Raw genomic sequence first — 14,151 nt, forward strand, 5'->3', positions numbered from 1 at the left:
TTGGTCCATTGTTTTTTTTTTTTTATATAATAATAATAGCTTCTTTTGGTCAATAGAGAGTCCATAAATTGCATTAATGGAGTTCAGTTGGCTTAATTGGATTAAAATCGGACAAATTTTCCTCAAATTGTGCAAGTTTTCTCTTTAATTTATCATTGAGAGACCAAATTGCATAAATTTTGAACCCATAAGGACCACACAAGTTAGAACCAACAAGAATTGGTTGGAACTAGTTGAGAACCGGTCAAGAATCGGTCAAATTAGCGTCAATCGGTCTAATTGATTTGATCAATCGCCGACGGGGCAGGTCGGCTTGGTTCCTTGCCAACTGGTTCTCGACCTTTGGCGACTGGTTCTAAGCTTCCCATCGTGTCAATTTCACTCCTATGTCCTTACATTTTCATGATTTTGCAGATTAATCCTGAATTTTGGAGATTTACGATTTAGCCCCTAATTAAGCCTTTAAGTGCAATTCTCGTTTTAAATCAAAATTTTCGCAAATTGGATCCATTTGATCAGTCTCCTGACACTTCTTAACAATGTTTAGACCTTTAAAATTCAAATTTGGCCATTAAATTAAGATTTTGATAGCAGAATTGAACTAATAGCTAAGATTGGCTGATTTGGGACTAGTATAAATAGGCTTTTTCCCTTCAAATTTTGGAGTAGGTTTCATTTTTGCATAAAATCTCTCTTTAAAACAGAAATTCTCTCACTTCTCTCTCTTTCTCGCCATTTTCTCTCTCTTTCTTCTCCCTCTCTACTCGCCTAGTTCCTCCTTTGGCGAGCCAATCACTATTGGCTTGAGCCCTCGCTAGTGGATCTCCATCATCACCAACGATCAACAATTCCCTCCTAAGCTCACCAACATCACTGACGACTTCGGCAACCACCGAACCCCTTTGTCCAAGCCGATTCACCGATCGAGCACTAGAATCGGCTCAGGCACCAGTTAACGTCCTCTTGGCTTCCTCGGACTAAACTAGAGGTTCGGTGACCTCCTTAGGTGGTTTAGTCATCGTCGACCTCTTTGTCGAAGATCTTGAGCCCTCGCTAGTGGATCTCCATCAATTAAGCTCCGACCTCCTAGTGGTCGGAGCTTAATTGATTAGCTACTGAAGAGACACCTAAGGAGGTTGAGAGCTCTTGGCAATCACTTCCCTTAGTTAGTGTTGAAGACCGGTCCAAAATCAGGACCGGATCTATCTTGAGTCGAATCGATAGCCATTGGATGTTCTTCGAGGCATCGATTGCCTCCAATCAAGCCTTAAGAGAACCCTTGACCTAATCGTCGTCAGGGTCTGCCGAATCGGTCACCAGTTCATCATCGATAACCCAATCCTCCCTCTTCCAGTCTTGAAGGTCGGTTCAATCGCATCGGTTTTGTTTTGGAGGCCGAATCAATGGTCCAATCGCCTCCGTGGTGCCTTGTGGCGATCCGATCCATTTCTTGGAGTTCAAGGTTTAATCTAGTGAGAGAGTTTTCGTCCGATCACGTCAAAATCGATGAAATCACGCAAAGGTTAGTTTCTTAAACTCGAATCCAATGAAGCATGGTTGGCTTATCCGATAGGGTTAGGATTCACGATTAGATCTATTACCAATACTTAGATTTGATGATGATGAGCTCGATTAATGATTTGTTGAGGTTGAAGATCGATTGAAGATGATTTATGATTGATTGAGCATAACAGATGCTAATCTACAATTTTTGTGCATCTGTGACATGGTTGCTGGTTGGCCTAAAATGAGATATTAGATGACATTATTTGAACTTGAAACCTTCTAGGCTTAGAAAGTATGTTTCAAGAACTTTGATTTGATATGACAATATGTCCAAAATTGGTGACATTTGACCCTCGAAAAACGCCTCACAATTTGTTCGATTATTTAGTTTTTGTGGTCCATTTTTGGTTCGGTTCTTATTATGCCTTTGGACTTTACTAATTTTGTGCCAATTTTTGTGATTGTTGTTTGAGAAAATTTTCTTCTCAAGATTTGTTCCAAATTGTCTCATGTACAACATACTTTTTTTTTTTTGGGGATTTTTCAGACAAGTTTTGGTAGGTCAAAATCGTCTAAATATGAGCATAGGTCAATACCCTACACTAATCTGAGATGTATTTGAGTGAAATTGAACATATAGATGAGTTCATTTGGCCTTAGAATTTTCATGAAGATTGAAATACACACTGTGTGCATTCCAATGATGCAAGATTTGCATGATTTCATCATCATTTGGTATGTCAATTGCTTGCTTAAACACATGTAGGTTCTGTTGCAATTAGAATGTTTAATGACACATAGCCGTTTTGCCATTTCATCATGATTCGCGTGATCTCAATTAGACTTTAATGTCTTAACAAAATATTCTTGTTGTTGTTCATTCTAAATGATAGATTTTTTTGTTATATTTTTGCACGTTCTTAGGTGACCAAAATCAAGCATGTTCTGTGATTTAAGGTTAGATTAATGCCTCATCATGCATGCATTTTCTCATACTTGTTTGGGTCTCTTAGAGGTCAAATCTCGAGTCGATGCCTTCTTGACTTTTAAAGCGTACATTACAAGTTTTGTGCATATATGTGATTCATCACGATTGAGTGTCATTTGGTATAAGAAAATTATGCCTCAATTAGGCTAGTTGCACTTTAAAATCATCAAGTATGTCATTATGGTCCTAAATCATGTTGCATTGTCATTGACTTGTATGACTCTTTTGCATGTCGACTGAAGGTTAGATGTTTACCCTAATCACTTGTTGCATCCAATTCTTTGTCATATGCAAATTTCATACCATTTGTGCATAGCATAAGTGTTTTTTGGACTTAATAATATTTGCATTCTGGTTTGTTAATAACTGATGCGCATGCTTTCACAAATCTCAACTTTAGAGCACCGAATTGACTTCGTTTGAACTTGGACCGTCCTAAGAAGTCATAAGGCACGCTTAGATCTTTCAAATGTCATAATTTTCATACAATTTGCTTGTCATTAGGCCCATTTTCCATTTTTCATTGGTTAGATTAAAATTTTGACCTAGGATTAAATTCGGACCTTTTTTTAACCTTATTTAGACAGACTTTTTCTAATTTTGTAGCAATTTTTCAGTAAAGATTATTGAGTCAGATCCTGAATAAAGTTTGTTTGTTACCTTTTTGTCTTCATTATGGTGAAATTTCATGATTTTTATACTTCGTTTGATAGGGTAAATCTCAGTTGCAATGACTTGATGTTATGCTGATTTGACAATTTCCTGATACAATTATGTGCATTGTTAGATTTTTATAAAATCATGATTAGCTCTTTTAAGGAAACTTTCTTCACAAAAGTTGTTCCATATCATGTTATTCATGCTATGTAATTTTTTAGAGAAAGATCATCAATGGGTGTCGTTCAATTTTGCTGATTTGATATACTTTGTTAGAAATGTTCTGTTGTGGGATTTTGTTGTGATAGTCTATCTAGATTTTTTAGGCTGGTTTGTATATGGAATTAGGCCATGTCATTTTCATGAAATTTGTTTCAAGTCCCTTGATCTTCATTATGAAAAGTTTTTAATAAACGAATTGACCCTTCAATCGTATTTTTTCCCAATCTTGATTGGAAATACTTGTCCTTGCACATTGAAATGTCTTTGGTACATGCAATGTTTCCAATGTCCAATGCTAGAATCTTTCAAATACTTGATTTGACTTTGGAAAGGTTATGATTTGGACCGTATTAAAAATGTTTGTGATGTCTATGAGTGCATTTATGTGAGCTCTAGACTAATCTTGGCAATTAAGTATGTTTCATAGCCAAGACATTCCTTTATCTAAATATTTTCAAATCTTTTTATACTTTTGAGTTGGCATTGTGGTTGTCTTGGTTTGGACCGTATTTAAAATTTTTGCGACTTTTGTGAGTGCATTTATGCGAGCTCCATACTAGCCTTGACAATTAAATGCGTTCTATAGCCAGGACGTCCCTTTGTCTCAAAACTTTGTTTACTTATCCTCAACCTTCCAAACTTATCTTTGAAGTATCACATATACCATTCATACATGAAATCATGTCATTCATTAAAAATGCTTATGTTTGTGATTGGTGCATGACTATTAAATAAGTGACCCGTTGACGATTCACTTAATTGATTGATTGGTTGAGAAATAAGGCTTAAAAAGCTTACCTGTGTGTTTAATTTATGCCAATAGATTTTAGATGTATGTTAGGTGTGATGCCTAATACCAAGGGAAAATCTTGGGGATTAGCTTAGAACATCTTTCTAGGGATTTATAGGTGTTATTGGTCATACCAAAACACAATTGATCAATAATGGCTATGAGTCATAAAATGAATTGGGTAGGCATCTAGAGGGACCTACGGATTGTAAAGGCTAACCCTAAGGCCTAAATTTGGTTGGTTTTTAACTTTGCTTCATTGGATTGATTACTCTTAATCCCATGTTGTGCTATGACTGATTTGATGTGTATGAGTGTTTCTTTCCATTGTACGTACCTAGCTTTAACTCTTGGATTAGGATTAGATTAGGATCAGATTAGGATCCTGAGGACGGAGTTGACACAAAGGTGGTGGAAGGTCAACGTCCCTTCCAACCATAATTTTATATCATTCATCCTTGACATATGTCTTGGGTTTCTTCATTTGTATAAACAGCCGACAAGTTGCGGGTTCTTTCCTTTTATTTCCTTTTTTTTTTTTCAAATGATTGGATGATAGATTTATCGCTTTACTTGATTGTTTATTTATTGCCTTGTACTTTAAATTCAATTGCATTCTTTCTTTTATCTTTATTAGAAATAGAATGGCATGAAAATGACTATTCACGCATGATCACTTAGTTTAGGTTAAGCGATTCCAAAAAAGTAAAAAGAAATGCATTGACACTTTAGGTAACACGACATGTTGTTAGGTACCAAAAGGACACTAATAGAAATATTAGTATAATCAAAGTTCCCAAACTTAGATATCTAGTTGCGTAGAAATCAAGAGACCGCTCCCGACCCTTGATTGGCTTCTCTAGCCGATCCCAAAAAACGAGACTAGTGGCAACTCCCGTCTTATTTTTTATGTTGTTTTAAACAACAAGATTACTTAATAAACCCGTTGTAAAGGATATGAATCTTAGGAAAAGGTTTATGATTATGATTTAGTATACTAAAGATGGTGAAGTTAAAAGATGAGGTGATGCCATCTTTTGTAGATGTACATTTTGAGAAGGCTATCATGGTCATGAAAACACTCTTAAACTCACATTTACATTCGGTTTCCTTTCGATCTTAAAACCGTCGATCAAGACGTGCCTTGATGTCGAGGTAGAGTCACAACACCTTCTATTGTCACGCGAGGTATGAGCTTGGGAGAGCTCGTGACCATGTGTGAGGAAACTCACAAGTGATTCATCTCGAAAGGCGAGATGATGATGCCTTTATGGATGTGCGAACCATGAGGAAACTCCCATGAACAAGTACCCCTAAATCCAACCTTTCCCTCTGCTTTCCTTGAGGTGGTGGCGGAGAGATCGGGTCGCGATAGGGGCATAACACTATTGATTGCCAATTGTATGAGCATTGCTAATTGTTTGTCATGAATGCTTGTATGAATGAATGAATGAATTTGTTAATGAATGGTGAAAAACAAGGGGGAGCATAGAGAATCGCCTAAACTAGGAACCGCTTAGATAAGACCTAATTGGTCGATTTTGGGCAGTTCTTGGGGATGTTAGTCCTGTTTTGCTTCCACAAATTTGGAACCGATGAATTTCGGTCCAATTCCTAGTTCCAAGTTGGGAACTCGACCGATTAGACTAGACCGATTATATATATTAAAGAATAGCACATGACTTAAGCCTTAATGACCCAATGTCCTAGCTTAATAAACCCTAATCTCTTCTCCAGTGATCAGTCTTCTCCCACCCATGCGACTCGCCTCTAGGCTTTCACGCCTCTCAATCTTTCCTCTCTTGCTTGTGACCTAAGTCAGTGAGTTGTGTCCTACATCCCTCTTACTTGACTCTTAGACAACCTTTTTGCTCGAGCTTCGATTGACACCTACCTCTTGGGGTTTGTGTGGTGTTCGTCCAATGCTTGCACTGTTGTTTTGCTTCTCAGGTATCCTTCCTCTCTCTCGAAATCTCTCTCTTCAGTCATGGAAAGGCCTCGGATGTCTTTGTTTTTCATCTACTTTATGTTGTTTTGCTTTTGATTCCTCCTCCATATCACAATCAATTTGAGGCTGTATTCCATCCATTGCACTTGGGAAGCATCCCGATATCTTAAAACATCATCGTTTGTTACTTTCTTTCTAATTTTCTTATACTTAACAATCAATTGCATGTGTTATTTAATCTTATTAGATGGTAGGATCAATTAAGGGCCATTACAATATAGAAAAAAATTTGTTGCTCACTTTATATGAATGCCTAGTGGAGTTGGAATAATATCCTAGTTAAGGAAAATTTGAGGTGTTGAAGTATTGTTGATGTTTGACTATGACTTGAAAGCAAGTTATGCTTTTTTTATTTTGGAGATAAGTGCAATAGAAATCCTAAAATTTGTCACAAAGGTTTAATTTAGTTCTAAAACTTTCAAAAAGTACAATTAAGTTATAAAACTTATCATGAAAGTGCAATCGAGTCCTAAAATTTTCAAAAAGTGTAATCAAGTCTTAAAACATGTCAAATTGATTCAACCAAATTCTTCCATTGATTACACTTTTTGAAATTTTTAAGACTTGATCGTATTTTTGTGATAATTTCTAAGAGTTGATTGCACTTTTTTTTTTATAAAAGTTTTAGGATTTTATTATACTTTCTTGACAAGTTTTAGGACTTGATTGCACTTTTTGGAAGTTTTAAAATTCAATTGCATTTTCCTGACAAGTTTTAAGATTTCTAGTGCATTTTCCTTACGAGTGTTAAGGCTTGTTTGAGATGATGCATTCTTTGCCTTAGTTCTCTTGTACTTTGAATGTATGTCTTGCCCTATAAGTGCTTTTGGACAAATAATTTTATCAAACTCGTAAAAATATGCTTGTTTTAGTGGATTTCTAGTAGTTGTCCTAGTTTGCACAAGGAATCCATCTCATAACTCGAAGAAAAACTAAATTTAGCTGGTGTTCCAGTTTGATGGCTCCAATCTTAGTTTGCTTGATTTAGGTAATCTATTTAAATGTCAATGGAAGTGGACAAGTCTAATGATGCTATGGATATGATAATGTCTCACTAGAATATGAAGGTGAAGAAGACCTCAAAGAGGCATTTGACACAAATAAGGTGTCTAATGCTTGTCCTAATGGTAAACAAAAAAAAAAAATTGTAATCTCCTTCATTTTTGTAAAGTAAAAATTGAGAATAAGAGAATTGATGTGTTTTGCATATATTGTGGGGCCAAGTATATGTAGTATGTAGATAACGGTACTTTTACTATGTCGAAGCACTTGAAAATGTACAACAAGTATCATTGCAATATAGATAAGAAGCAAAAATTGTTTGCAGCATATAGAGTAGATGAGACTCAAATGACAATGGGGCGTATCGGTACTGGTATTTCTAATGTCTCATTGATATGGATATTTGATTAGATCACTATAGGCAAATGCTTTTTTGGATGATCAAAATGAATGAATAACCTTTAAAAAAAAATAGTTGAGCATGTCGGATTCCACATTTTATTAATCAGTTATAACATCTCTTGAATCACATCTCAGGATTGAAAGTGGCTAGAGGTTGCATGAAGTTGTATCTTTGTAATAAAAAAAAAAAGTTTGAATACTTACTTTTGCAAGCTTAAATCTAGGGTCGTACTCACGATCGATATATAGAGTTCCATTCAACATATGAACTATTTATATCTCATTGCACATTTTATTAATGATGATAGGAAATTGTACAAAAGAATTCTCGATCTTGTAATGATGCCAAGTTACAAGGGCAAGGAGATTGAAAAAATGGTTGAGAAATGCATTTACGAGGGGGGAATAGAGAAAAAAAGTGCCCACAATCATTGTGAATAATGCTAGTTCAATTGGTTTTTTGAAAGAAAAATTATCAAAATAGGGGCTATTGATCTTAGATGGTGATGTTTTACGCATGAGATGCATGACTTTTATATTAAACTTGATTGTGAGGGATGGATTGACCGAGATATGTGATTCTAATGTACATATTCAAAATGTGATTGTAGTGAGAGTGCTTCTCTCATGAGAGCTAAAATATTCCAAGGTTGTAGTGAGAGTGCAAAGATCACATGAGGTTTCAATTTGTCTTGATGTCGCAATTAAGTGGAACTTCATTTACCTCATGTTAGATATCGTTTTAAAGATAAGAAAAGGTTTTGAAAGGGTAAAAGAAGATGATCCTTCTTTTCTATTTGAACTTGACTATGAAACTCCTAAACATGAAGATTGGGAAAATGCCAAAATTCTTTCCTTTACTTGAAGAAGTTATTTGATACTGCGAATAAGATGTTTGGGACTTTATATATCACTTTGAATGATTATTTTGGGGAGATAGTTGCTTTATAGAAAACTCTAAAAAAAAGTGGAGAATGCTTCGGATCCTAGGGTGAAAGTTAGGGGTGTGAAAATGAATGATAAGTTTGACAAATATTATGGGAATTTCGAAAAAGTAAATATGATGTTGTTGCTTATGGTAATACTAGATCCGAGAATAAAGATGAATTATGTGCGGTATCCTATGATGATAGTGGAAAAGTTGATGAGATGCATGACAATGTGAGGATTGCCTTAGAACATTTGTTTCATTTTTATGAGAAATCTACTCTTGGTTCTTGTGATAGAAATTTGGTTGGTCAACTTTTGATTGATACTGATAATAGTTGGGACCCTGACAGCCATGAGAAGGGTAACGATGACAAGTTTGATTTCACTATAGATCTCGATTCGGCGGGCGCGTAAGAAAGCTTTTTTCACGAAGAGAAAAAAATTGTCCAAGGGAAAATTATCTAAGCTCAATAAGATTTTAAAGTCGAACATAAAGAAGCTCACAATCTTGATCTTTTGATGTGGTGAAAAACTATTAGCAAAAAGTTTAAAATCCTCTTTTTAATGGCTTGGGATATTTTGTCTATCCTTATAACAACCGTTGTTTCGGAGTTGACTTTTAGCACATCCGATCATATGCTTGATGGCTTTTGTTTGATTCCTAGATTGAGAGTGGTTACCATACTGTTCAATGCTAAAGAGTGCATCAATAATGCAAAAAAGTTTGAGTGGGTTAAGTAATGGATATATCTTTCTATCTTGTAATTCTTTCTTATATCTAATAAGTGAACATTTTATTTAAATATCTTGTTTTTGTTAAATATGAACATTGACCTTCACTTGTTATGAGGCCACGTTATGGATAGATGTGAAGAATCCAAAATGGATCCCCATGCGCTTCGTCTCATGCTTACTCAATGATGAAGGTGAGCTTTTTGGACCATTTCGCTTTGGGGACGATAGAGCAGATGGCACATAGGTAGATGGAGCGCAGTGGGTCGATTTTTGTGTGTGGATAGAATGGGGATGATTGGGTAGCGAAGAATAGACACTTTTTGGCCCCTCCCAAGCTTATGTTAGTACCCTTTGATATAAGAAAGAAAGATGGATATATGAATAGTGATTTGAAGAATCACCTATGTGAGCATGAATATGAATATGAAATGAAAGGAATGAGTTTATGTTTCTCGCACTTATATTTTTCTTCTGTTTGTGCCTTTTAAGGGAAATAAATAAAAGAATATGTGTAGCAAGCGACATTATAGGGCGTCACAATTATGTTAGGAGATATATGGTAATCTATATTATACTTATGTTTTAAAGGTTGCTAAAATCGGCTAGCTTATAATTTGTGAATTTTACCATTTTTGGGGAAAATAATTACCTTCAGAATTTGCATTGCAACTTAAATTTCGAATTCTATATCATGTCTAAGGTGCTGAAATTTCAATGTGAAATTTCCAAGTGACCAGTTTCATTAGAGTGGTCGGTCCAATCCAGTTCTTGGTCCTAGGACCATCTAGTTCGATTCCCGGTTCTAGAAACTTGGAACCAATACTCCCGATCTAGTTCCTAGCTTTTGGGTGGGATTGAGCCGAATTGGGAACTGATCACCCCTATGAAAATTGATATTGAGATGTTGGTTGATGACTTGAAGTGGTAGTTGAGAGCTTGAACATATTATGTGGAGAGTCCTCACCGTGGTCCACCAAGGTGGTTGTCCTTGTGATTAGTTTTAGATTCAATTAGCCTAGTCTAGTGTTAACTAGGCTAGTTTAGTTAATGAATTTAGGTTTTAATAAGCAAGTTAGCCTAGACTTTATTCCATAAAAACAAAATTAGACTTTGAATCTCATCCCATTAATTGTTAGAATAAGCTTAGTTTAGCTTCACTTTATCTCAAGTTTATGGGGGGGGTTTATGTCCCTAACAAGGCATTATCTATTCTTTATCCGACTTATATTGGGTTTTCTTTTCTGCATTTTCTTGCAAACTCTCAATACTTGGTTGTTTATTTGTCGCTTCACACTTCAAAAAATTGTTTGTTAATTTTTTTCCTAGAGCAATTAGGATAGTTTATGACCATAATAACTCCCCCCCAAACAAAAAACATTTGCATGATCACATAATGGCTTTGATACTTTTAGGATCATAATTGGTAACTAAGAATGAATGACCATCTAGATGACAAAATCCCAAGTTAGTGTTACTAAAAAGACGCTGATGAAAACATTACCATAATCAAATCCCTCAGCTGAAATCTCCAATTGCATAGGAAACAAGGCGAACCCCTGGCGCCTCGTTTGGTTTTTAGCCAACCCCAAAATAGCTAAACATGACTCCTAGAAATCTTTTAAGGATAAGTGAACTTAAAATGAAATCTAAAATCGCACGAGATATAAGTTTAGGAGACTCTCGCCTAAGTTGTTGGGCCATTCAGCCCACCTATTTGGCCAATACCCCTAAATCCTCTCCCTTGACGAACCAGAACAGTTAGGAGGGTCACAACAACGACTGGGGTCATGCTACCCCAAGCGTTGCACTGCCAAAGTCACTCAATCCCAGGCCAAATCTGGCTAGAGTCATGCGACCAGACCAAATGAGGCCCTGTTCAAGGATTGTTTGATACCGAACGGTTGGCAAGGGCTCGGCAGCCCTTGCTGACTTCCTCTATAACCTAGTCCCCCTCTCTTGATCTCTCTTGGGGCTTGATATTTCTTTCTTTTTTTTCAAAAAGAATTCCAGTATTTTATCTAAACAACACAAGAAAATTACACGTAAACATTAATCTGTTTGGTCAATGCGGATGTGGAACTCATGTATTAGTTGACATGGGCATTTTCCGTTTATATTGTATCGGAATAACCAACTCGAATAAAGAATATACTCTAATGACCCGATTGCATTAAAAAAATCTCAGGAACATTGCTGAAAATTTTGGAACAGTTCAGGGACTTGCGTGCTATTAATTTACAATAATGACTATACTATAAACTTAACACTACCATCTTGTCATTCTAGTCAGTACTTCTTATATGTGATGTGTTGCGGTATAGAGTTAATTAGATATTATGCATAAGTGTATATTGATGAAAATATTAATTGATCAATACTGTACTCTTATTAGACAATTTAATCAGATTTATTAGAGAGAATCGATTCTTTTCCCATGGTTTAAGAAGGCAGAAATTTTAAAATGAACTAAAAAAATCACAGTAATCAATTTTCATATGCCTTTTGACAATAATATAAAAAAAAATCCTCTGATGAGAGGTATTTTACTTAGACATTTAATAGATGCACATTTCATCACTTAACCGAACAACATAATGGTTATTATATCATATCTTATTTTATTACTGTGATTGGGCTATTAGTTCAAGCCTCTAAGTTTCTTGTATTTTCAATCAACATTTAACTTGAAATAACCATGAATTAGCATTTCAAAAGATGATCAAGTTAACCACTGTACAGTGGCCACCCTTTCCACTTGAGAAGGGGAGGTGGAAAGTTTGATTTCCCACCTTCTCAGGAGGCTAGGATGGGAATGCGTGAGTGAGGGAGCAAGGTTTCATGACTTGCGGATAGTACACATGGTGACTTGTAAAATTGATATTTAATAGGACCAGACCAAAAAAAAAAGCCAAAAAGTAAAGGACAGTCGAGTTTCTGCCGTGATCACATGGACTACTATTCGAATAGGAAAGGTCGTTAGGTCTACTTCCTTGCTGAATGAAGTAGGCGTCCTGCCAAACTAAGACCAGAATGCCGATAAAACGGCTGGTGCATAGCAGTCAGGGCGTACACGATTTAGATCCTGAAGGCATTGACCATTCTTAGCTGACAAACTAGCAGATCTTGTCAACTCATTCCGTGAAATTCGGTTTACTATTACCATTACCAATTCATTCATCCTCGAGGTTGGTCGAATCCTCATCGGTTATGGAACCTTTGATCAAAGGATTTGAGTCCTCCGATGAATCTGCAATTTCCTCCTTGTACATCTCCTCGATCATAGGCTTCCACAACCGAACTCGAGCATTAATGAACCAGTTTGAAATCTGCACAAACAGGAAGGAGAAACCCGCGCATAAAAAATGTTATATGGCCACGCTCGGCGGGGAGAAAAGCAAGTAGCGCCAAAAGAAATCAGTTCTAGAGAAATCACCTGATTCTTGGTGAGGCCTGTTTGTGATGCCAACATAAGCTTTTCGGAGTCATTTGGATAACTGTCAGAGGACCGCAAGAAGGACCATTTATCACCAATAGATTTTCCAATAACGGTGAAAAAAAATAGCTACTTCAAGCACTTTGGGATTGGGTGCTTACGGATGGAGGAAGTGTTCAAAGAGCCATGAGCGAAGGATCGCCAGAGAAGTCTCCGGTAGCCCTCTGATGGGCCTCCAAGCTTGCCTCTGACCATGCATCAATCCGAGCTGTTGGAGAGAATTCCTCTGCTTTTGCCTACATTCTCGATTGAACAGGCTCAGCCGCGACAGGCCACAGTTAATTCTCGAAGAATCATCAAATAGTTTTATCCTTGTGATCTTAATCTGAGATACTATTGCATCCCTCAAATTGCAGAAATGCCTAGTCATCGCTTGGAGGGCCAGTGCAGTATAGGATTTTGCCGCTCCCAGCCCTGCCACCGATTCGAACGACAATGCCACCTCCTCCATGTGGAAGTAGTATTTCATGAATCTTGCTTCGACCTGTAAATTCGCTCCAGCCAATGCAGCCATAGCATATTAGTGAAACAACGACATTACTTTATGGCAATAAATTTGGATATGAAGTAAATTGAGAGGCTACTTTGTTGTTTGTAGTTTGTGTAGGAGGCCCACCTCTTCCAGTAAAGAAACAAGCTTAGCAAGTTTAGCTTGAAGTTCATGTTTCTCTGGAGGGAGACCAATATTGCCAAATTCTTCCTTCAATTCAGAAACCAGCCCTAGAGTTGCTTTTCTTTCTGCTCCTCCATATAGCTTCCTCAAGTACTTCTCATTGGCAATCTCAGCACCATTCCCGCAGATACTAACAATTTCTTCCAAAAGGGACTGAGCTGGCTTCAAGTATGTTGAATTCCCAATGATGGAAGGAACCAGATCAGGCCGGTAAGAAGTGAAGCACTGCCTGTTCCGAGGAGCTGAGGACGAAGCAAATTCAGAGTCATTACTTGCATCGCAGGCTTCTCTTGATTCCCCTGGGACAACGTAGCTTGGACTGTTGAAATCTGTACCACCCAAGGGCCTGTGCCCAAATTGGACGGTATTGGGTTCAGGCAACGGAGAATTGAGAGAGAGCGTGAGGCTGTGGGCTTGGTTAGGCACGTTGGCCACTTCAAGAAGATCCATCAAATGCCTGGTGTGGGTGATATGTGATTCAGCTACTGTTACAGGACTGTGAACAAGGTTTATTGATCTGGGCATTCTTTCCCGATGATACTGGATGCTTGGGACTGCGCCAATGGGCTCAAAGAATGCGGTGTTGTTTCTTAAAGCAGAGCCATAAGAACTCAAATCTGGTCCTTCAAATTGGCTCTCACAGGGAATGAATCGGTGCCAAGCGGTTGGCATCGGATCTGGCGGTGATTCATGCGTAACCATAATTTCCCCCAGAACTTCGTTGGTATTACTTTGGACGATCTTT

The 14,151-nt window shown here is 37.1% G+C and overlaps 1 protein-coding gene across 1 annotated transcript; it reads right to left on the minus strand.

Annotated features, from left to right (window-relative positions):
* Positions 1 to 12,183: 12,183 nt before the first annotated feature.
* LOC104451724 (BEL1-like homeodomain protein 11) lies at positions 12,184 to 14,121 on the minus strand. The gene is made up of 4 exons (XM_010066321.3): positions 13,350 to 14,121; positions 12,835 to 13,217; positions 12,674 to 12,734; positions 12,184 to 12,566 (listed from the first exon to the last, which is right to left on the minus strand). Exons 1-4 carry the CDS (start codon positions 14,106 to 14,108, stop codon positions 12,411 to 12,413), a joined length of 1,359 nt encoding a protein of 452 aa, XP_010064623.3. The 5' UTR covers positions 14,109 to 14,121; the 3' UTR covers positions 12,184 to 12,410.
* Between the last annotated feature and the right edge of the window lie 30 nt (positions 14,122 to 14,151).

The sequence above is a fragment of the Eucalyptus grandis genome, chromosome 6 (genome assembly GCF_016545825.1).
Source record: "Eucalyptus grandis isolate ANBG69807.140 chromosome 6, ASM1654582v1, whole genome shotgun sequence".
Classification (NCBI taxonomy): Eukaryota; Viridiplantae; Streptophyta; class Magnoliopsida; order Myrtales; family Myrtaceae; genus Eucalyptus; species Eucalyptus grandis.

Bases quoted from the DNA above. Each gene is read 5' to 3' on its own strand.
- LOC104451724 (XM_010066321.3), bottom strand. From the start codon at position 14,108: ATGGTTACGCATGAATCACCGCCAGATCCGATGCCAACCGCTTGGCAC. The intron at 13,218-13,349 runs GTGGGCCTCCTA...GCGAATTTACAG, and splicing joins TTGTTTCTTTACTGGAAGAG to GTCGAAGCAAGATTCATGAA. The intron at 12,735-12,834 runs GTAAGCACCCAA...GTCCTCTGACAG, and splicing joins TTTGAACACTTCCTCCATCC to TTATCCAAATGACTCCGAAA.